The sequence below is a fragment of the Psilocybe cubensis genome, chromosome 1 (genome assembly GCF_017499595.1).
Source record: "Psilocybe cubensis strain MGC-MH-2018 chromosome 1, whole genome shotgun sequence".
In the NCBI taxonomy this organism is placed as follows: Eukaryota; Fungi; Basidiomycota; class Agaricomycetes; order Agaricales; family Agrocybaceae; genus Psilocybe; species Psilocybe cubensis.
Window position 1 is genome coordinate 2,042,299 of NC_062999.1, and position 21,753 is coordinate 2,064,051.

General features: G+C 46.2%; 8 protein-coding genes across 8 annotated transcripts; 4 read left to right on the forward strand and 4 right to left on the reverse strand.

Moving 5' to 3' along the window:
• Positions 1–135: 135 nt before the first annotated feature.
• JR316_0000644 (26S proteasome non-ATPase regulatory subunit 12) lies at positions 136–4,703 on the forward strand (the record flags this gene model as incomplete). The annotated part of the gene is made up of 10 exons (XM_047886458.1): positions 136–534; positions 592–2,601; positions 2,659–3,000; positions 3,070–3,129; positions 3,179–3,424; positions 3,475–3,801; positions 3,857–3,991; positions 4,044–4,162; positions 4,214–4,355; positions 4,407–4,703. The coding sequence occupies 10 exons, from the start codon at positions 136–138 to the stop codon at positions 4,701–4,703; spliced, it is 4,077 nt and encodes a 1,358-aa protein (XP_047754204.1).
• Positions 4,704–4,810: 107 nt separating this feature from the next.
• Positions 4,811–5,678, reverse strand: JR316_0000645 (37S ribosomal protein S25, mitochondrial; the record flags this gene model as incomplete). Its single annotated transcript, XM_047886459.1, has 2 exons — positions 4,811–5,252; positions 5,305–5,678. The coding sequence occupies 2 exons, from the start codon at positions 5,676–5,678 to the stop codon at positions 4,811–4,813; spliced, it is 816 nt and encodes a 271-aa protein (XP_047754205.1).
• A 142-nt stretch (positions 5,679–5,820) lies between these two features.
• JR316_0000646 (uncharacterized protein) lies at positions 5,821–6,982 on the forward strand (the record flags this gene model as incomplete). Its single annotated transcript, XM_047886460.1, has 4 exons — positions 5,821–6,129; positions 6,179–6,295; positions 6,349–6,835; positions 6,885–6,982. The coding sequence occupies 4 exons, from the start codon at positions 5,821–5,823 to the stop codon at positions 6,980–6,982; spliced, it is 1,011 nt and encodes a 336-aa protein (XP_047754206.1).
• Positions 6,983–7,117: 135 nt separating this feature from the next.
• Positions 7,118–11,405, forward strand: JR316_0000647 (Helicase-like transcription factor CHR28; the record flags this gene model as incomplete). Its single annotated transcript, XM_047886461.1, has 9 exons — positions 7,118–7,951; positions 8,007–8,337; positions 8,400–8,617; positions 8,679–9,523; positions 9,572–10,747; positions 10,797–10,823; positions 10,878–11,075; positions 11,128–11,164; positions 11,217–11,405. The coding sequence occupies 9 exons, from the start codon at positions 7,118–7,120 to the stop codon at positions 11,403–11,405; spliced, it is 3,855 nt and encodes a 1,284-aa protein (XP_047754207.1).
• A 206-nt stretch (positions 11,406–11,611) lies between these two features.
• Positions 11,612–13,699, reverse strand: JR316_0000648 (Pheromone-regulated membrane protein 10; the record flags this gene model as incomplete). Its single annotated transcript, XM_047886462.1, has 8 exons — positions 11,612–11,658; positions 11,723–11,864; positions 11,923–12,245; positions 12,298–12,508; positions 12,568–12,653; positions 12,720–12,844; positions 12,908–13,289; positions 13,342–13,699. The coding sequence occupies 8 exons, from the start codon at positions 13,697–13,699 to the stop codon at positions 11,612–11,614; spliced, it is 1,674 nt and encodes a 557-aa protein (XP_047754208.1).
• Positions 13,700–14,154: 455 nt separating this feature from the next.
• Positions 14,155–17,618, reverse strand: JR316_0000649 (Transcriptional activator of proteases prtT; the record flags this gene model as incomplete). The annotated part of the gene is made up of 14 exons (XM_047886463.1): positions 14,155–14,603; positions 14,655–14,722; positions 14,782–14,848; positions 14,900–15,106; positions 15,160–15,440; positions 15,493–15,616; positions 15,668–15,739; positions 15,789–15,893; positions 15,946–16,052; positions 16,188–16,239; positions 16,294–16,414; positions 16,467–17,193; positions 17,252–17,399; positions 17,513–17,618. 14 exons carry the CDS (start codon positions 17,616–17,618, stop codon positions 14,155–14,157), a joined length of 2,634 nt encoding a protein of 877 aa, XP_047754209.1.
• A 204-nt stretch (positions 17,619–17,822) lies between these two features.
• On the forward strand, positions 17,823–18,616 carry JR316_0000650 (Putative HVA22-like protein g; the record flags this gene model as incomplete). Its single annotated transcript, XM_047886464.1, has 3 exons — positions 17,823–17,854; positions 17,901–18,048; positions 18,107–18,616. 3 exons carry the CDS (start codon positions 17,823–17,825, stop codon positions 18,614–18,616), a joined length of 690 nt encoding a protein of 229 aa, XP_047754210.1.
• A 51-nt stretch (positions 18,617–18,667) lies between these two features.
• Positions 18,668–21,745, reverse strand: JR316_0000651 (Exocyst complex component 1; the record flags this gene model as incomplete). The annotated part of the gene is made up of 13 exons (XM_047886465.1): positions 18,668–19,045; positions 19,096–19,241; positions 19,298–19,562; positions 19,616–19,745; positions 19,804–20,069; positions 20,126–20,265; positions 20,325–20,430; positions 20,486–20,647; positions 20,702–20,802; positions 20,858–20,990; positions 21,047–21,148; positions 21,198–21,323; positions 21,374–21,745. 13 exons carry the CDS (start codon positions 21,743–21,745, stop codon positions 18,668–18,670), a joined length of 2,427 nt encoding a protein of 808 aa, XP_047754211.1.
• Positions 21,746–21,753: the final 8 nt, after the last annotated feature.

Consider the following 21,753-nt stretch of genomic DNA (forward strand, 5'->3'; position numbering starts at 1 on the left):
CGTGTATGTGACACCGATCGTATCTAAGATGAAAACTGCGCCCCAGTGTGTCAAAAATGGCCTGCGAATGACAAGAAACATCGTGTTTTCCGTGCACTAGTCTGGTTAAGTATCGAGGCTTAGAAAAAACTAGCCATGTCCCAAAGTTCTTCACTCGACAACGTATTAAACAACAAACGACGCCGTTCTAGCATCCGCGACGGTCTAAGCATCTTCCGCACTTCCTCGAAAGAGAGCATCAAGTCGATCAAATCGACGGGGAAAAACTTCTCATCTTACTATCCATACACGGTCTACGAACAAACCATGTCTCCCCTTATTCTCCGTGATCCTGAAGCTATGAAGAAGCTCTTCGAAGTCATTCTGGACTCTCCGAATGGCAAACGCTCTCTATCACGCCTGGCGCGCACATGCAAATCATTTTCAGGTCCTGCTTTGGATGTTCTCTGGAAGGAATTGGATTCAATCGTTCCAATTATCGGACTATTCCCAGGACATTTGCTGAAGAAAACCAAAAAACCTGGTTTGGGACTGGTTGGTTTATCCGTTCTGAAATTCCGTTACCGATATCTAATGGTTTGGTGGTTCTAGGCGAAGTTGCCCCGAGATGAAGATTGGCAAAACATTATCAAATACAGTGAACGAATCCAGCGAATCGCCTACGATGAAGCGTCCAATGTTGTTGCTCCATCTATCTTTACCATATTCGAGGAAAACCGTCCCCAGAATTTCAATTACATACTTCCCCGTCTTCAGGAACTTTCGTGGAAAGTTGAGACGCCAGCAGCCTTGGAACGTTGTGGAATTTTCATTCATCCTCAACTTCAAATCCTTAATCTCGAGATCTCCAACAAATTCACGAAAATCAACGATTTTTTGGCTGACATGTCAAGTAGAACCAAGCTGAAAGGATTCTCATTTATATCCCCTACCAATTTGCCTGACGCCTTTACCGAACTTCTCCTTCGGCAAGATGACCTTGAGAAGGTCGTTCTTGTCGCGCCAGGGGCCTTGTCTCCTGGAGTAGGTCGCTGGATTGCCGCTTTGCCCAAGTTGAAGCATCTCCAGTTGGACCTTACTGGACGTTCTGCTATAGCCGTAGAAGGGTTTTTTGACGAGTTAAGTCCGCGATCTGGAGACTCTACTCCGACATCTATTGGTTCCAGGGATAGCGGCGTCTTCTCTGGCGAAGAACTCGATTTTACGGAAATTCGCAAATCTGCTCTCCGACTCACAGGCGATTTCTCCTCAAAGGGTTCCTTTACAAAACTTAGGAGGATCCAACTCACTGGTGAGGTGGCCAACATCGCCGTCTTTTTGAAGCACCTTGACAGCGACATTACACATCTCGACCTCGTTATTGAGGATCCTCCAGATAATGCGGATTGGCAAGACCTTTCCGAATTGATTTGCGATAAATTTGCCGATTCTCTCAATTCTCTTCGAATCTCCCCAACCCCATCCGCCAAATTTGCCGATTTAGTTCGTGCCACTTCTAGGGCTGAGCCACCTTCTAATAGGCTGTCCTTGGAACGATTCAATGGACTCTCGAAGCTTTCTCGACTTGATATCGACCTACCCGAGTCAGTCGTTTTTACCCCTGCAGACATTGATTGCCTTGCGAAAGCCTGCCCGAACCTAGAGTCATTGAAATTATGTCCACTATCGCGATTCCCTCTGCCGCACAGTCCCAAGTTGACCCTGGAATCTCTCGCACCTCTAATGAAACACTGCAAACGCTTGCACACGTTGTCCGTGGTAGTCAACGCAAGTGCAGGCAGCGCAGGTGTTCTACAGGCTCGAGAAATGTCTTCCAAATCGCTTCTTCGTCTACATGTTGGGCACTCGTGGGCAAACGATCCTCTGCAAATTGCTATTTTGCTCAGTCACCTCATGCCCAATCTGGAGCTTCTGAAGTGGTTCCAGGAAAAGAACAGAGCCGGATTTATTGAGCAGCATGCTAAGGCATGGCAAAGTGTTTCGGAAACGCTCCCCCATATTCAGAATTTGAGGGTGACAGAAAAATCATTCTTTCGCCAACCAGTGGTTGCGCCGAAACCCATAACAGTCGAGAAAAGCATTAACGCCACCGTTGCTACAACAAGCCGCGGCGTCCTTGCTAAAGTTTCTATGTCTGATGCATCCACCCAATTTTCCCCCACCCTCCATGATCAACAAGTGGAAGCAAAGACGGAGCTCTCAGATGCGTCAATTGATGCTACGCCATCCTATGCGAATGCAAGTGTCGACGCTGCACCCCTTTATTCGTCCACTTCTGTTTCAGCCATAGAAGCATTGACCTCAAACGATGCTGTTGAATTTGCCGGTGGTTCAAGCTTTTACCGACCTCTTACTCGACTACCACATCTCAATTCACACCTTCCATCCTTATTCAATCTTCTTTCTTTTGCCTACCGTTTTGTATTATGGCCCCTCTCGTTGACGTCACGCATTTTCCAACTCATTCCATTCTTTTTCAACAAATTCAACTCAAAACCGCAACCTTCTGTATCCCTCCAATCCTCTTCGTCTTCATCGGAAGTGGATGCAAACTCTGCGGACGAGGCTACGGACATCATTTCATTGAAAACACTCCAACCAGTCCGTCAATGATGATTATTTGTGATCGGTATAATAACTTATTCCTGCTGGTGTTAGAATCATATACCCAAAAATATGGATATATATGCATATGAATATGGTTATGAAATACATGCAATTCATTCTCCCTCCGTGACTGCTGTGTCTAAGTCTAAAGCAGTTTCTAGCGATACTCATGCTCTTGTAAATGAAGATCCAAAAATAGTTTCGAACCCTAGCACGTGGTGGGATGAGGGACAAATACTGTCAAATAACACGGCGACGCGTCAGCGAGATTGGAATGCTCGAATTCACAATTCACCTGCTTGGAAGTATACCATGTCTGATAACAAGAAACAAGAAAAAGATTTCAAGCCTGAAGTGGACGAGCTGCTCCCACAGGCGGACGCCTTAATCAAGGTGCTGTTTTAAATTACATTCATCCGTCATTTGCTGATGCTAATTATCCCTTAATTACTTCATCGTTAGTCTGGCAAACTTCAAGATGGACTGGACAGGTTGTTCAGCTTGGAGAAGCAGACACGAAATGTAACCCCCATTCTCGTGCTTCAAATAAATAACTAAAAGTTTCTATTAGGCCGCCGATCCCACTTCTACCACACGATTAGCCACCGCAGCGTTACAACATTGCTACGATGCCAAAGACTATGACCTTGTAAATTCGACAATTACGATGCTCAGCAAGAAACACGGTCAATTGAAGACAGTGATTCATTCTATGGTCGAACTCGCTATTTCATGGCTTCCAGAAATAAAGACCAATGGCGGTTTGGAGAAGTGGCTTCAATTGTTGGAAACCTTACGCAGTGTTACCGAAGGCAAAGTCAGTCCTTTGCCATGCCACAACACCGTCCAAGCCTTACTTTTCTGTAGATCTTCCTTGAAACACCGCGAGCTCGTGTCACTCGACTACTTTCGCAACACCACGAAGGTCTCAAAACTAAAGACTCACTGCAAACTGCGTCGGATCTGCTTTCAGAGCTGCAGGTAGAAACCTATTCGTCAATGGAGCGAACGGAGAAGGTCGAGTTTATTATTGAACAAATGCGACTGCTTACGGCTCTCGCGAAGCAAAAGGATTTGGCGGTGGAGAAGAAAGATGGCAAAGACTCCCTTGGGGGCGGTGAAGCGGAATGGATCAAGGTTCGTGTAGGCGGTCGAAAGGTCAATGAAGACTTCCTGAAGCAGAAAGAGAACCAAGTACGTCTTGGAGTTTACTCCCGTATCAGATCTATTAACCGCTTTCTATCTACAGGAGTTGAAAATCAAATATTACAATCTGATGATTACACATGCACTCCATCACAATGCGTATCTAGATGTCGCTAAATATTATCACAAAGTTTGGGAAACACCTTCTATCAAGGAAGATCCCGTGAAGGGGAAAGCTGTGAGTAACCTTTACTGCGAAACTTTCTCGTTCGTTTACAAATCCCATTTAGACATTGGAACGCATCGTCTATTATATTGTTTTGGCGCCTCATGATAATGAACAATCCAATATGTTGCATCAAATACATCTTGATCCCGCTCTGGCGAACGATGACTTGAAACTTCACTAGTGTGTATTTGATGTCGTAACCCACACCACAGTGCACTGACTATAGTCTAGTGGACTTGTTAAGGAGTTTGTGACGCCAGAAATTTTGCCGTGGTCAAAAGTATCTGAAAACTACGGTGGCTTCCTGCGGAAAACAGACGAGTTCAAGCAAGATAAATTATGGGAAGACCTTCGTCTTCGTGTGATTGAGCACGTACGTTCCAGTCTTGAAAATAGTTATGAAATTGTATTTATAGATCTGCAGAATATCCGTATTACAGCCCAATACTTCACTCGGATCCATCTCACTCGTTTGACGAAGTTTCTGGGTCTGCAAACCGTGAAAGAAACAGAGGAGATCCTCACAAGACTCGTAAATTCCGGTACTATCTGGGCTAAAGTCGACCGTCCTGCAGGTATCATCAACTTCAGGAGCAAACGTAGTGCAGAAGATGTTATGAACGACTGGAGTTCTGATATGCAAAAGTTGCTCGGTCTGGTAGAAAAGAGTTGGATGGGAATGAACGCTGCACAGGCTGCACAATCTCGCGTGAAATCATGATCTTGTACTGTACCCACTATAGCATAATAGTTACCTTCTTTTCATTGCATCAACTAACAGCGTCGGAGCATTGAGAAAATGGAATGCAATGGAAACATTTAGGTGCCTTAGATACTATTTTTCAGCCCCATTGGATCATGCTTGTCGATTTTTGTGGTTGTCGGAGCCACGCTTCGTACGAGGGCCGGCATATAGTTTGGCTTAATGCCTTGTTGCCATAACCTGGCATAATCCTTTCCTTCTGACCATTGTCCTGCGCCATGGTTCCTGTTCACTATCGCTTTCCATCGTTTTTGAGCCGCAAGAGAGCCTTCGTCAAGCTCCTCCTTGCGGTCCCAAGTCGCCAGAGACTGTTTCTGGCGGACGAAGGATTCCTCGATATGTGAGGGGCCAAAGGTTGATCCGAGCTGTTCAGCTTCTAAAACAGCGATTCTGGAGGCAACGTGGTGCTCTGAGCGCAACGTACGGAACTGGGCGACGGCGCGAGAGTAAGCCTCGTTCAAAGTTACGTTGTGATATTGGTATAGATTTAGGGCAAATCGTATTGCACTGCAGATGCTCGTATCATAGACGGACAAAATACAAAGCGAGAGATGCTTACTCTTCCGGCGCTGGGTTGCGACCCCACTGCCTAAGGCGAGTCCAGGCCTCGCCGGTGATGAAGTTGGGGTCCTGAATACGGTCGGTCTCGATCAAGGTTGCAGGTCGGAAGGTTTCAAAAGGGTGGTCTGTGAAGAAGCGGCGGCGCAGATAGTCTTCGAGGTAGAAGATGGGCTGGGGCCTTGTGGTGTATTTGGACAGCTTCTTTGTAGGTCGCTGGTCATATGGGGTGCGAGGAGGAGGGGCCTTGGGCGGTAGGGTGAGCGGGGGATGGTCAAGGACAGCCTGGAACCATACGGGCTCCTTTTGTATGTAATTGGCACGCAGCAGACGGGAGACCTGCTGGTGAACCTGAGAGGCTATTCTGCGACCCATCGTGGCGCGTCAATGAATTGAATTTTCGACCTCAGCTAAAGTCCTAGTCCCGTGACCTCGCTGATTCTGAAATTGATGTCGGAGCTTGAATTATATGCTCCCTTAGCCCGTCAACTGCATGCACCATGCTTCATGACCCTCCATGGACTCCAATCCCCCTGCCCAGCATGTCTCTTCTATAACGTCGCCGTCGAGCACTCTCAAGCGGTGCCGCTCCTCAGATCGCTTCCAGAGAAAGTTCAATCCCGCTTGTATGCCACCATTACCCCCAGTTCAGGGCGATCTTATACTCCAGGTCTATACACACAAGTCTCTCCGCCGTCCCAATGTTCCTCCGGCTGTGGGCGGCGACAACGAGGTTCTGTCCACGCTGGGAAGACCCGTTTTTGAAGTCGCGTTGACTCACTGCCTGTTCAGGAGGCGCCCATTTCTAAATGCGTCACAAATATCTGTGCGTCGTTGCTCTGTCGCATCGATTCTCACTGATTTCTATGACCCAGAAATCTCTCGAGATTCTTTTGTCTAGCTCTATGATCGATGACTGGGTTAAGTTTTATAAGCTAAGAACTAGGTTGCTGTGTCACCCGAGTGTCTTTCCCTCGCTTCAGCTTCCCGAGGTTCGTGTGATTCTGACTGTCGTTCTCGACTGGCTGATGATCTATATATCCAGGAGACGAGATCTCTATTTTATGCATATGTTGGTGCCCTATTCTTGTCTTCTGGGGTGCAGGCCGTGGATTATTGGGTTGCTAGCTTAATTCAACAAGAGTTGCATGTCCTCCCCCATGCACTTGAGTCTGAAGCCGATGCGAAACCGCAAGCGGAAATACCGGCACCCAAGAGAGCAAAGAGCGAGCTCCCGTTTGCTTTATCGTCTGCTATGGCTCCTCCCATTTTCTTTGCATCGCAGCCTCCTCCTTCACCGCCATTGCCATCAGGGATGCGACATGCTGCGCCCAGTGGACTGCCACCCAAGCCTGCCCCGCCTACGAATAAGCCGGCTGCTTTGCCGCCCAATCCAATGGCGCCAGCGCAGCCTAATCTACCGTTCCTTCCGTTGTTCAAGCAAGCTGCTGCACAACGGCGGGTAACTGTAGACTACCTGGCAGAGTTCATAGGGCCCTCGCACGCGGGGCAATGGGTGGTGAAATGTATAGGTGCGTACATCAACACGTAGTGGCTAACAAATCGCTGAGTAGCACATAGTCAATGGCATATTCAAAGGAGAAGGTACGGGTGGGAGCAAGCAATTAGCCAAGGAAGATGCAGCCCGGAAGGCGTATTACTCAATGGGCTGGACATAATTAGTTAGATATAATACATTTATCATCTTAAATCACATAGTCATGTCTAGTCATGTGCTGACTAATTCATAGTCTATTTGAAAAAGCAAAGGCGTTGAAATCTGTTCATGTTCACTCCGACTCCGACTCTTGTTCATGGCCGCACCCTCTCCCCTCTCCCCGAGGCCAGTCGCGTCTCGTCCAAATCACATAGATCTTACCCTCGACGACGACGACGACTCCACAAATGACCACTCTTCTAGATATGCTAAGCGCGCGCGTACAGAAATCTCAAGACAGGACAGCACCCCTTCAGGTCCCCTTCTGGACTACCAGAAATCATCTGTAACCCCAAATAAATTTTCAAGCGCATCCAACTCTTTATCTGTTCCTCACGTACAACAGTCACCCCATAGCCAATTTCCAAACCATGTGCCTGCGCCTAATCAATCCACATATCGGCCCCTTTTCGCTGGTCCAGCGCCTTTTCCTCCATCGAGGCTCCAACAAATTCCTAATCCACCTGCCATGAATAATCCATTCACTCCTCCATCCCAGCCATCCACATCTCGAGCTTCAGATCGTCAGGTAATCGACCTCACAGGTTCTCCTTCGCCGCCGCCATCAGTTTTATCACGCCAAAATTCACAGCCTCCCTTGCCTGCGGAGTTACCGCCGAAAACGCCAGTGTGCATTGGGCAACTCACAGTAAATGCTCTGGTTTTGTACCCCGTTACTTATTTATCGCCCCAGAACCCTGGAGTCACGGAATGGGCCTATGTCAGGTTGCAATACGAGCACAATCCTCACAAATTAACCGGCAAAGAGACTATTCATATTCGGACACCTTCTGGAAGAGGTCCCAATGGTGACAATGTCTCGGGGGAAGTCTTTGGTGTGGTAGAACAAAAGGTTGCAGACTTACTAGGACCGATGTTGGGTAAGGGATTGATTAGGCTTGACGCCAAAATTCGGAAAGGAACGGGCAATGTGTGTTCCATTTTTTAGTTGTTTCATCAGCGTAGACCTGATTTCATGCCCTTAGCTGCCTATCCTTCCCCTTCAAATGCTTGTTTATACCCCCAAAGGAAACATCCCCGTCGTAGGGAACTATCTTCGCCAGTCCAATTTAATCCTCGATCACCCCGCGGCACCTCAGGACATGCAAAGGATAACCAACTATCATTATTTCAACCCACATCATCTTCATCACGACAGTCTTCGAAATTCCAACTCGAACATCTTTCCTAATCGAGATCACAGTCGGTGGACCACACCAGCTTCCTCAGGGAAAAGCGTGGAAGTTCAACGAAGTCAAGTAGACGAACTTTTCAAGACTTTGAAAGATGGAGACGGTTTGGCAGAGACTGAACCGAGTACGCCTCTTTTTTTAGGAAAAAATATCTCAACAGTTTAGTAACCTTTCTTTCCCATCAAGCTTCAGAGGTTGCAACAACACTCTATCCTCATCAGAAGAAAGCTCTCACATTCCTTCTAGAGCGTGAAAGAGAAATTGTCGGGCCAAATGGATCGTCGTCTTTGTGGCAAAAAAGATATAATCCAGTGACTCGTCAAACGACTTGGTTCCATCTTGTCACTCAGAAGGAGGTTAATGACTGCCCTCAGGAAGCGAAGGGCGCCATCTTGGCTGATGATGTGAGTACACTGCTTTATGGTGACTGATTAACTATAACAGGTTGTACTTTCAATTCCACAGATGGGCCTTGGTAAAACCATCAGTTGTGTATCTCTCATTGCTTCAACTTTGTCGTCATCAGAAGCTTTCGCATCGTCCCCACTTGATGTCGTCCCTCGTCCCGTGCGTAATGATGCACCAGATGCGTCTCATTTTGCTGGCAGTGTTTGGAATATGCCTGAAACTGTAGACAACGCTACCACGGGCAGTTCGATTAAAGGCAAGGCAAAGGCAGATAGAGCACAGGATAAACTTGAGATCGCTTACGCCAGGTCATGCCGAATCAAGGCAAAGAGCCGTGCAACGTTGATAGTATGCCCATTATCAACTGTATCAAACTGGGAAGATCAATTTCGCGAGCACTGGAAGGGAGAAGTTTACGTGGTGGGTGGAAATGGAGGGCCTTGTCCACCATCAACTCCCTCATCATCTCAGGCGAGTACATCCGGTCCAGGGGCGATGCAGCTGGACGACCTGGTCGAAGATGACAAACCTAAACGAAGTCGAGAAGGTAGATCGTTGAGGGTCTACATCTATCACGGCAATGCTCGTCGGCCTGATCCTACTTTCCTTGCCGACTTTGATGCTGTTGTTACTACCTATGCCACGCTGGCATCAGAATATTCCAAGCAAAATCGCAGCCTTATGAATGCCGAAGATGACGAAGAAGAAGAAGCAAGTGATGATGGGCAAGGAGGAGTCGACATCGATGAACAAGGAAACCAGGTCATACGTTTACCAAAACCGAAGAAGACAGGCACCAAGCGCAAGAAGATGACTGCATTGACACAGGCAAACAATCCAGCAGAGATACCGAGCGCGTTACAAAGTATACATTGGTTCCGAGTTGTTCTTGATGAAGCGCAGTATGTGATGCCTACTCTAACTCTAGATTAATCTAATGGATATCTCAGCTCGATCAAGGAAACGGCGACAGTTGCAAGTCGGGCTTGCTGCGACCTAATGGCTGACCGACGGCTTTGTTTAACAGGCACGCCCGTGCAAAATAAGTTGGATGATGTTTTTGCCCTCATTAAATTTCTACGCCTTGAGCCACTGGACGACAAGAATGCCTGGACCGAGTATATTGGCACACCTGTGAAGTTCGGTCAGACGCTCGGCGTCGCTCGCTTGCAAACTATCATGCAATGCATTACCTTGCGCCGTACCAAAGAAACAAAGGCTGCCAATGGTAGAAAAATCCTAGCACTACCTCCCCGGCGTGATGAACTTCGTTATCTCAAGTTCGACTCTCAAGAACAGGAAATATACGATAAATTCTTTGACGAATCCAAGGCAGAGTTCAATGACTTGTCCTCAAAGAATGAAGTCATGAAGAACTACGTAGGCATCCTGCAAAAGATTTTGCGACTGCGACAAATTTGCGATCATTTTGAGCTAGTACAGGGCAAAGAACCAGGACAGGGCAACGGGAGCTCTGAATCTGCGCTTTCCTACGAGGATATAATCGCCGCAATTGCCAAAGAGGGTTTCAGTGCACTAAGAGCCAATGCAATGTTTGCAATCCTGCGAGAGTCCGCAACTACGCAATGTGTGGAGTGTGGGTCGGAGCTCTGTGTATCCCCTGAATTGAGCCAAGGTGATGGTGCCGAGAACGAAGGCACTCCTACGCCCAAGCGCACTCGTAAGGCGAAAGGGACCGCCTCTCGGGGGTCCACACGAGCAAACAGCCCGAACACTCCGAGACCTGTGTTGACGCGGTGTCAACACCTTTTCTGCATTGAATGCTATCGAAACTCGGTCTGCCCCGGATGGCCCAACGTCGGACTGGAAATCAAGAGATCTTGTTCAGTATGCCAAACAGGATTGTCTCCTCTAGATGCATATGAGATCAAACCAGACACCTCTGATAACGCTCAGAAGAAGAAGGTGCAAAAACGAGAAAAGCGTCTGAAAGGTGTTTCTCTAGAAAACTTCAGACCTTCCACAAAGATCAAAGCCCTCCTTAGCGATCTTGTCCAATTTTCGAGATTGAATCCTTATTCGACTAATTATGACCCCGACATCCAGCTGTTAAACGAAAACGGTACTGCTCCATCGGATAGTGGAATAGTGAAAACTGTTGTTTTGTACGTTGTTTGTCCACTCAATACAACTCGATATCTCATTATTACACAGCTCACAATGGACAACCATGCTCGACAAGTAAGCCTAACTTTGGAATAATGCCTCGTGACGTCTGACTGACTTACACATTAGAGTTGAGGATGCTTTGGAAACTGCTGGGATCAAGTATGATAGGCTGGATGGTACTATGAAACGCGACGACCGAACTCGGTCGATGGAGGCTCTTAAGCATGACCCTAGCTGTGAAGTACTACTCGTTAGCTTGAAGGCTGGTGGTGTTGGTCTCAACCTTACAGCTGCCCAGCGTGTTTATCTCATGGATCCATATTGGTACTATTATTGCATTCGTTTTGATTGTAATCAATATACTGATTGCTTTTAGGAACCCTGCAGTAGAAAACCAAGCCGTGGATAGGATTGTACGTTTTTTAGACATAATACCCTTTAGCCGTTACTAAGGCTGTATAACAGCACCGACTTGGACAGACCAAACCTGTAACAACTATCAAGTTTATTATCGAGAATTCCATCGAAGCTAAGCTTCTAGAAGTGCAGAGGAAGAAAACCGAGCTAGCGAATATGACTTTGGGACAAAATTTCAGCAAGGCCGACCTCATGCAGCGCCGTCTGGAAGAACTTACGCAACTCCTGGGACCTTAATATATCATTATCTTCGACTCTAGATTTATACACTATCGCACTCTTTTATTTCCACGAAGGACCATTGCTACAGATTATTTTACTAGCACTTAATATTTACAACTGACATGGCTGAATTTTTGTGTTCGCATTTTACTGTCCTCGCACCCGATGTACCAGAGTATTTCATGCTGTAAAATTGATGTGTAATTGTCGACAAAAAAGCTTTAAAACGCGAAGTGAGCAGCATTTTTTCGAGTGCCAAAAAGATACACTGCGGTTCCAAGCAGAATGTGTCAATATCAATATAAGGGATTGTACCAATGAATCAAACCCACCTATGACTTGACTTACAAACAACCCAATAGTAACCCCGGCAGCAACAGTGATCATGCGAAGAGCAAGGGAGAAACCACTAGAGTATTGTTCAGCAGAACTGTGATATGTTTGGGTAACCCCGCCTCCTTGGGCGATGCCCGACTATTTGATATGTCAAGCCTAGTAAACGTTGTTAATGTAGGCTAATTACTTCACTCACAGGAACTAGGAACAATACGCCCGTTACCATCGAAGTAAACGCGGTTCCACGTACTACTCGTGAATAAATATTACCCAAAGTTCCTATAACGAAGGCGCCAGCTGCAGAGACAATATCGGTCCTTCCAGGTAGTACCAAGCTCGCAGCTCGATTTGCTGCATAAGCGCAACATGAAAAAAGGACCATCAATGGCAGCTGTAGACTCCGCCAGTACTGTAGGTTCGACAATGAGGAGCAAGTAGAATAAATGGGAACCAAAAAAAATAGCGTCCACCAGGGTAAAGGCTGCCTCCAGAACGGCCACATTGGAAGACGAATGCACCCTAGAAGAAATAATCAATCAGATATGAGGAAATTTCGTACGTACCACCACACCTTTGATGGTATGATCGGGAGCGTTTCCAGTAGTTGCAAGTCCCAGACCTAGAACACCGTTTGTTGAGACGGGAGATTTGGTGCCATTCAGGCCTGAAAAGTGACCATGAATGTAGATCAGATTGTCCGGGATGGCACTTCTGTAATACTCGCGACGCGCATGTCGATCAATGACCAAATAGAAATCAGATCCAATGGTTAGCCCAAAACCCTGTATGAACAAGTCAAAGTAATCAAGCGAATGTAAAATAACGAAACACAACGCGTTACCAAAAACAGCGTGTATATGATTGCATACACAATCCTTACAGACCCACAGAAAATGTTCTTCGACATAAGTTCCAAAGCACTGATCACTTTACATAGTCAACGGGAGCCAATCAATGAAACCGTTCTCAGATGAGTCAACGAAATTGACCCACAAACAGTGAAACCCGGAAGAATTACGACCACGCCAGCAGACGATATTGCACTATAGCAAAACATATCTCCGGGAAGATTGCTCAAGGCTCGAGCAATAAAAGCCACTACAATGGACACAGATATTCTAAATGAAAATGAAGACGAATGATTGAATGAAACAGTTGGATACAAGCAGTAAAGAGCTTACTCATAGACATTGGCGTACATCGAGCTTTTATTTGCGGCGTTCAAACCAAGATATTGAAGGAAAGATGCACAAGCGCCGCTGATCCACATATCTGCAAGGGAGCCCCCAAACGACAGTCCGCATATAATAGACGCACACAAAAAGGCGAAAAAGCATCTCAATTTCAAGGAGTAAATAGCCGGTGATCTTAGCACTTGTCGGAGGGCGTCAGTCCCAGCTTCCGCTCCTATATGGTCGTGTAAGACATCCCTATATATTTCGTGAACTTTATGCAGAGAGGTTAAGGCAATGCGCCCTCTGGAGCGTATAAAATATGTCCGAGTTGAATGCGGGTCTTCATTGCGAACGGAAACTATAATTATGTTGGGAAGATGAATGAATTCTGCAACACAAATAAGCCAACGTTCAAAGGAAGCGAGTTGATCGCACTTTACCTGCACGAGCATCAAGGATATTTGATGCAGCAAGTAGCTGAGATTCTATGCGGTGGGAGGGCGCGCCGAAAGTCAGCAACGCTTTCCCTAATTTTAATATAAACTTTCGTCTTGTCTCTATGTCTGTCAAAGAATCAAGGTTTTCATAATCAGAAAGGTCATCACCAGGTACAGACCTTCGATATTTTTTGTGATTGTAGATGGGTTTCTTTGCGGTCTTCGGAGGACAGACAAAAGAGAAAAACGTCTCGAAGTATTGCCTCCAGAGGCCTCTCCATATGGCTGAAAGGGGTTCAAAGCCGGTCGCAAAGAGCTCCCTATTCGTTATATTCAACGTAATAGAAAAATAAAAAGTCATAAGGTGCACTGACTGTGTATATTGGATTTATTCGGATGTACTGTACTGGAGGTTTGGTTGGGATCCGACATTGAAAAGGTTATTAAAAGGTGCGACAACTGATATGGTGACAAGATGCACAGCAAAGAGAATTGCAATGGAGGCTAGAATTTTGTGGGAGGAGAAAGTCTGAAAGCCAACGAGCTTCTAGCTGAAACAGAGCAGTGTCCGAGACGATGTGATCAATCCTGATCGTGAAAATAATCAAAATAGTGACGATATTTACGAAGGACGGAATAAAACGGTACGAATTTTACATGAAGAAAGCTAAGGTACATTGAACTATTGGTTTTTAACAATTGCGAAAAAAACGCAACTCTGGGTATGGGTCAGGTTGGTACATAAGACAACTCATAGAAAGCATTCCGGGTCTTTGCTAATGTGATAGGATATTTGCAGGTTAGGGAAATGACACACTACCAGATTTGCGGTACAGTGGGGAGATATTCCGTGGGTATAATGAATGCATCCATACCGTGTTGAGAAAATGTCTGTCCACCAAGACTTTGGTCGGATATCCAGACTGGTAGCTGCTCCACAGAAGTTTGCTCAAGGCCACGCCAGATTTGTTCTGCTTCAACGAAGCTGGGATGCGCATTGGAATGCTGCTGAGGCATTGCATGAATGACATGGTTCTGACTGTCTTGCATAGGATACGAAGACGATGACATTTCATAAAGAGGTGAAAATTGTTCCGAATTTCCTTGTTGAGGAGCAGGCAATGCCGCTTGCGGCGGAGGGTCGACAGCCATAACTAACGGTTGCTGAATGTCTCGCGATACTTTGGGTGAGCGTGAGTTTGTCTTCCTTCTCTTCGAGCGCTTCAGCATCAATTGAAGTGTTAGAGCGTAGCGTTTCCCAGGAACTGGTGGGAATTTCAGCATAATTATTAAATTAGAGCTTTAGGAGCACTGACTCTCCGCCATCAAACTCGCGACGAGTTCAACTAAATTACGAATCACCGCAACATCACATTCGTCAGGGCTGGACAAACGCATCTCGTTAATAAATATGCAAATCAGCATAAAATGACATAGGCTCACAAAAACCGGGAAAGGCGCAATAAGAATGAAGCTGTAAACGTTGCCGTAGCGTGTGTATAGTGGACGGCTATGTGACGTTAGATGTGTAATCATGATAACACGTTAGGTAGACGAATACCATATGTCATGCCCTTTCTGTACGCTGGGGATTTGACTGTAATTTCCAATATTTGTCGACCAATCTGTAACGACCGTATCGCCAGTGTTCTCTGAAGCGGAGGCATGTTTTGAACATCTTCTAATCTTATTATATCTCTGAGAGCTGTAGCATTGTGAAACAACTCAGCATGAAGTTGTTGAATTTGCAAACTTTGGCGATAAAAGGCTGCATTACGAACTATTGAGCGTTGTCAATGATGTATATGGCAAAGAACTCACCAGCATCTTCATATTTCCGTGAAAAAGCTTCATCCCATATCTTGTACCACTGGGAAAAATCAACATTCGCTCTCTGTAATTCTTCAAAGTGTTGAGGAAGTACAGGCCCATCGAACGGGGCAAGCGCATTGTGAACCCTCTCGCGAATAGTAATGAGCTCTACCGTTGAAACCAGCCTCATATCGTCTTCAATAGACAAGGGGTGGTTCAAGAGGTAGCGGCAATTTCTGATACTTTGGTCGTCCATGAGGACTGCAGGGCGACCTGTACCATATGACAATCTGAAAACGCGAATTATGACTAGAGGTTGCGTTTCGAATAAACTAAACTGACTGGTGCTCGAACAGATACAGGCAGAACCAAGTTCTAGAGGCAACGACAAGATCACGGTCTGCGACAATATCAAACTTGTTAGAACTGATGCGCCTATGCAATTGAGGCCAGGCCTGGTGCATAGCTGAGTTGGGCATTAGAGAAAAACTGCAGATATTGTGTGTTAGGTACTTACACAGTTCCATAGCCATTCTAACCGCATGCCCACCACTCAACCACCCGTTATCTGACCAGCCTGATACCAAGACTAAATGGATATAAGACTAGGCCATGAAATCTAGATAAGACGGACACACTCATAGCTTGAACAGCCTCGCTTCGAATCACAGGTGCAAAAAGAGTAGCCTGGGAGATTGCTTGAACCTCTTCAAGGCATCGTCGGTGAATCTCACTAGGAGGTCCTGGTATATGTATTCAAGTCTGATCACAATGAATCTTGAGAAAACCACATACTTCCTCCGTCACGAACGCGAGCAGCAACCATACATATAGCATCTACAGCAAAAGGAGATCTTTCATGTAGCGAATCGTAGTTATCCGTGTTGGAATCGAATATGGGACTGGAAAAAGGTTTGAGCCACCCAACTCTCCAATTCAAGATCAGAACACCTACAGGAAGGTAGAACAGCCGTCATAAAATCTAAATTTTGAGGTCAATTACTTTGGTGAGTACGCCAAAAAAAAAAGTCCCAAACATTTTGAACAGTTCCCGAGCATCTTCCTCTGTGATAATATTTTTCGTAACAACTAAAAATACGCATATGTCAACAAGAAAAGATTGTGAACGACAATATTGCTTACCATCGGGATAGGTTACGTGTGTCAACTGATGAGCGACTTTCCGCTTCTTCGATGGTCTTGTCTGGCGATCCGGGGATTGAGTTCTTGCCCTACTATGTGGCTCACTACCACCACCATTGTCCTAGTGAAATATTGCTCGATATGAATTACGGTTAAGTCTGCGAAGAAAATACCTTGGTTGCTCGTTCAATAGCTACATCTGCCAATCCTCGGAGCACTTCCCAGGGAGCTACAAGTCCAGAAACGGGAAGCTCGCCGCCGTCATCATCATCCAAATCCGAAGAATCAGCACTGGTGACATTCGAGGAAGGAGGCGCGTGTCTTTTTGGTGGATATTTTGTGGTTGATCTTTGATAACCTTGTTCCGTGGATTGATACCTAACGGAGGATACGTTGGCTTGTTCAGTGGCAGGAGGACCCATAACTTGAATACTAGAAAACGGCGGAAGTACTGGATTTTGTGGCAATGGTTGATGCTGAGTATGATAATTTTGTCCGGCCTGTGGAAAGTTGGGGTACGCAGGTGATACATGAGGTGGGTGTAAATCCTCCACAGGCAATAAAGTAGAACCTGCAGGGGAACCTTGGTAGCCAGAATTTGGCAATGACGACCTCTGCGGACGAGGCTGAGGCAGCACACTGTTCGTCACGCGAGTAGACGGTGTAAAAGGCTGCGTTCCGCTTGGAGGAGAGGCGTGCTGATGGCTTACTGTAGGTGTTGAAACTGAAGGAGAATTTAGACTAGGCGACTGCTGGAACGACGATGACGGATAGGCTGAAGGTGATCGCGCAGAGAAACTACCGGCACGAACATGATTAAGAAGTTCGCTCAAGGTATTCGAAATAGTATGTTGCGTCTGACGAATCTCAGATACCTGTGACTCCAGACTACGGATGCGTCTGTGGGGCAGGGGGTTTATTCGTGCCCTGTACCTGCATAAGGAAGAAGAATACGCACTCTAATCCAGCTTCCCCAGTGAGAGTCGCCTCCCGCGAAGGTTTCTCGAACAGACACTCAAGCCCATTATTCCTACACCGCCTGCAGGGTGGGTTGTCTGCGCCCTCGCATCGCATCTTTTGCCTCCGACATGCATTCTGATCACGGGCTATTTTGAGAGCGATGGAATGATGAGAACGCAGCTAGACTTACACATGCACCTAGAGACAGAAAGGGTGAGACCTTTGGAGATTGGAGAAGGAATATACGAGGACGACGTACGAGGAACCCTGTTCAAGGTCTTTGGGACGGGCTTGATGTCGCGCTTTTCGGTCTTGTCGTCATCTTCCTGCTTCTTAATTACGGGACTGGTGGAAGAGGAGTCCATCAGGGTTCCCGGGGAGAGAATGAAGGAGGCAGGAAAGTCGGGGGATGCGGGGAAAAGATGGAAGGAGAGACGAACCACGGCCCACGGGACAAGCCTGAGATGATTGATCGCAGCTTTCGCACTAATCACCAATTAATACAAACAAGTCCAATCACGGTTATATTGCCGTCCCGTGCCTTTTATCCTCCCAACTTATTATCTCTCATGTTTGTCTCTGCCCTTTCGCGTCTCCTCAGGTACCTTTGTTTTCCTTTTTCCTCCCCATTTCCTCACTTTTTTCAGTGCCTGGTTCGCCTTTCTTCTGCCCTGCTATGCCACCTACAAGGCACTCGCACGCCGTCCATTCTCCGAGTCTGACCTCCAGAAATGGTCTATGTACTGGACCGTGATGGGCGCATTCGTCGCCTTTGAATATCTTGGAGAGTGGTTGGTCAGCTGGCAAGTATCCCATTAGTCAAATTCAAATACCCATCTGACTGCCTCCTAAGGCTGCCCTTCTATTGGGAATTAAAGACCCTTTTCTTGCTTTTCCTCTCTTTGCCGCAAACTCAAGTATATATGTCATTTCTCTTCTCTCACTGCCGGTCTTTACCGTCTTCTTTTCATCACAGGGCTCAACGTACATCTACAACGCCTACCTGGAGCCTTTTTTCTCACGCAATCAGGCTGATTTGGATGCCGGAATTGTCAGAATTCAGAGCAATATTCTGACATTCGTACAGGAGAAGTTGTCAGCGCTGTGGACTTTGGCTACGCGCGGACGTCCTCAGTCTCAGGCACAATCACCTTCGGCGTCCCCGAATCCCCAGTTGTCGTGGCTTTTTTCGCCCGATACTTGGCGTGCTGCTCTCAATGTCTTGCAACCAGCGGGTTCCGGCACCGCCTCTCGCGGTGTTCAACCCATTCACAGTGGTGCCGCATCTTCCAGTACATCCCTAAATTCAGAAGAATCGTCCCAAAAGAATCCTCCGTTCCCGGTGCCTCAACATTATGAGTAGTGTACAACATTTACTCTTCCCATCATACGTAAACTATTTAGTATCTATCGGTTATGGGCCAAACTTTTGTCTTCGAAATGCAGCTTCAGCTTCGGCGACGGTATACTCCAATGCCAAACCGCTGTCTCCATACCACTGCGATATTCGTGAACTCCAAGCTTCTGTGAGTCTCACAAATTCCATCTCGCACGAGTTCCAAACACCTATCAAGACTTTTGAGGGGACCGCCCCACCTTCATCCGCTGATTTGTCCATGTCTGTGAAATGTTTCTCCACTCTCTTCGACAAAACGTCAACGTGTTTCTTGATATCCTTTGAGTTGTAGTCCTTGATGATTTTTCGAAGTGTCGCCTTGTTGAAATTGCTGTTGGCAGTTAGCTCTGTGGGGTTAGTGTCTTTTGCTGCTCGGTCAAACGCGTCGAAAAAGTCCTAGAGGAGACTGTCAAAGATCACAACTTTATGTGAGCATAGGGATTTACCATTAACTTGCCGAATGGCCGCCGGAACACTGTTTTGATGTACGCGGAAAGGTTTTCATCGTATATACCCTCTGCTCGTCGAATGAACGTTGTCATAGATGGAACATCCAACTGCGACATTTCGTTGATGAAGTAGTGCATATTTTCTGTAAACACATTTTTAGTAGAATAGTAAGTAATCTGGCACAAGTTTAGAACTCACCAATCAAAATAACATGGTAGTTTAGTTGGCCTTTGTCTTCTCCTTCTCCTTCCAGTTTAGCAATTTGTTTCAAAGAATCGAACATGGACTGAACAATTTTTTCATAAGCCGAATCCACGTTAGTGCGGATTTCCAAGTTGTTTGCTCCGACAAGCTGGTTTTCGATTCTGGATGCATATGCAGAAAAGTGTTTGAGGAAGTTGGCAACACCCTTTCTCTTCTTGCTGGAGAGTTTAGTTCTTTCTACGCCTTTTAATTGTTCAGTCTGAAAAGAAGATTTTAGGGAAAAGAATCATCGCGAAAGATTACTGTGCTCACAACATGACGGTCAAAGATAATTTTCAGCCTGGAATGCTGCTTCTCCAAAAGGTTCAGAATAAAGGGGTTTCCTTTTTCTTCAGCCTCTATGAGGAAGCGTTCAAGAAAAGCGAGGATCCCCACAATCTCCCTGCATGATCAGGAATGAATTAAGGGGGCTACGATAACAAGAGTAATTAAGCACTCACATGCTGTCCTTGGCAAGCGCGGCGTCCAGCCATGATTTTAATTCGGCAGGGAGGAATCCGAAGATAAGATCCAGTGCCCCGCGAATAAGCTTTAGAGTAGTCGCGCTTAGTCCAGCTGACCGCGCCGCTTGTCTGCGGAAATAATTGTCCAGCCCCATGTAATCAGCAAACGTGAAGCCCGAGTCACTAATTTGCAAGAAATCGGTAATGAAGTCGTTTTCTTGGTAAATCAACATAGCGACTTGTTCAAGAAATAGGCCGAAAACCTGATAAATCATTAGAAACATCGTGAACTTGAATTCAATACTGAACACCAACCAACCTCTGATGCGCGCAAATGCCCATCGCTTTGCTTTTCTCGATCTTTCTGGCGACTCTCCATTGGAGAACGTATCAATGTTCCAGCACGGCGCATTCCTGTTGTTGCTTTCGAGGCAGGGGGTATAGATGCGATGCCAAATGCTAGTGTGGGCGTAGGTTGTCAGACCTTTTGGCCCTGGTAAAATCGAGATATCACATACCTTGGTCAGTTTCGTCTTCAGCTGCTTTTTTGACAAGGTCGAGATGAGCGGAGAGCAATGCCTTGATCTGAGTGCCATGCAGGTCGCTAGCTGCCGAGAAATAAGTCTGAGGAAGGAGATAGGTGAAATTCTCTAACAGAAACTGTAAGAAAAGAATGTACCGCGCATAATTTGCTGTATATATTCTCGTCCATTTCCCTGAGGTAAATCATTAACCCTGAATACCTTCCTAGATAAGACTCAAGGTCGCGATGAGGAAGTACGGTGGGCCTTGATTGAGAGCCGCGTGCAAGGCCTGAAGTGTCACCGAGTAGTAACTTAGACTAAACATGTTCGTTCGTGAGACATGCTTTCTTATAATATTCTTCCTTTCTCACCTGAGCAATAAACATGATAGACAAAAAGTCGAACATCCTTTTGCAAAACTGGGAATTGTAGGTTCTGTATTCTTGCAATCTTTCCATTGTTGCAGCCATTTCTGTGCAAGGTATATCAGATTATGTTGCGATACACGTAAAGCACTTTGGATGAACCTGTATCACGTCCTGCTTGTAAAGCCTTGTATAACTGAACGGCAGCTTCCTCTAAACGTGTTATGCTGTGCGACTTTTCAAGAGATTCTTGGGTCAAAGTGGCTAAAGCCTCTTGGTCAACATGGACGGTGCGCTGATTGTGTGATGAATAAGACAGTTTGGAGCTCTAGATCATGAAGTTGGACACACCAATAAGTTCTGTAACTCTGCCAGCAACGCCCGTTGATTCTGTGTTTGTACTTGAAGTCCACGATTTTGGGATTGTATGTACGAGATATCGTCCCCAACAGCCTGTCCAAGAAAGTCAACCAAATTGAAACACAGAGATGGTTGGGGGTACATTAAGATGGATCTTGTATGTTGATATAAGGCCATCCATGGCGTCTAACTCGGCGATGGCATCTTCCATGTACTTCATGACCACAGCAACGCGGTCGTCAGACTCCAAAAATGAATGAATATTCGCCTATCAAAGTTGATGTTAAAGTCATACGAGCATAAGCTTAACAGGCTGACCTTCTCAAGGGCCATTAATTCGTCCAACAGTCGCGCTTCAATCAAATCCACAGCACCTCTAGTAACTTTCCTGCCAATGATATCATCACTGGTCCATTCGTAGCCCTCGATCATCTCTTCAACATTGGCAAGTGTCGCTTGAGCATTTTCCTCTTCACCGTCGCCTTCGATTGGTGCATCGGCACTCAAAATCAATCTGTCCAGAGTAGCCTGGTTGGATGGGTCAAAGTACGAGATGCGCGCGTTTGGGTCCCTCCTCAATGCATTGTTTTCTGAAGCGTTTGAATTATTTTCTGTCCGCGTTGGAATATTGCGAGATCGAGTAGAAGGTGCAGGAGATGGATTCTTTGTCCGACTATTACCGTTGCTCATGGGAGCTT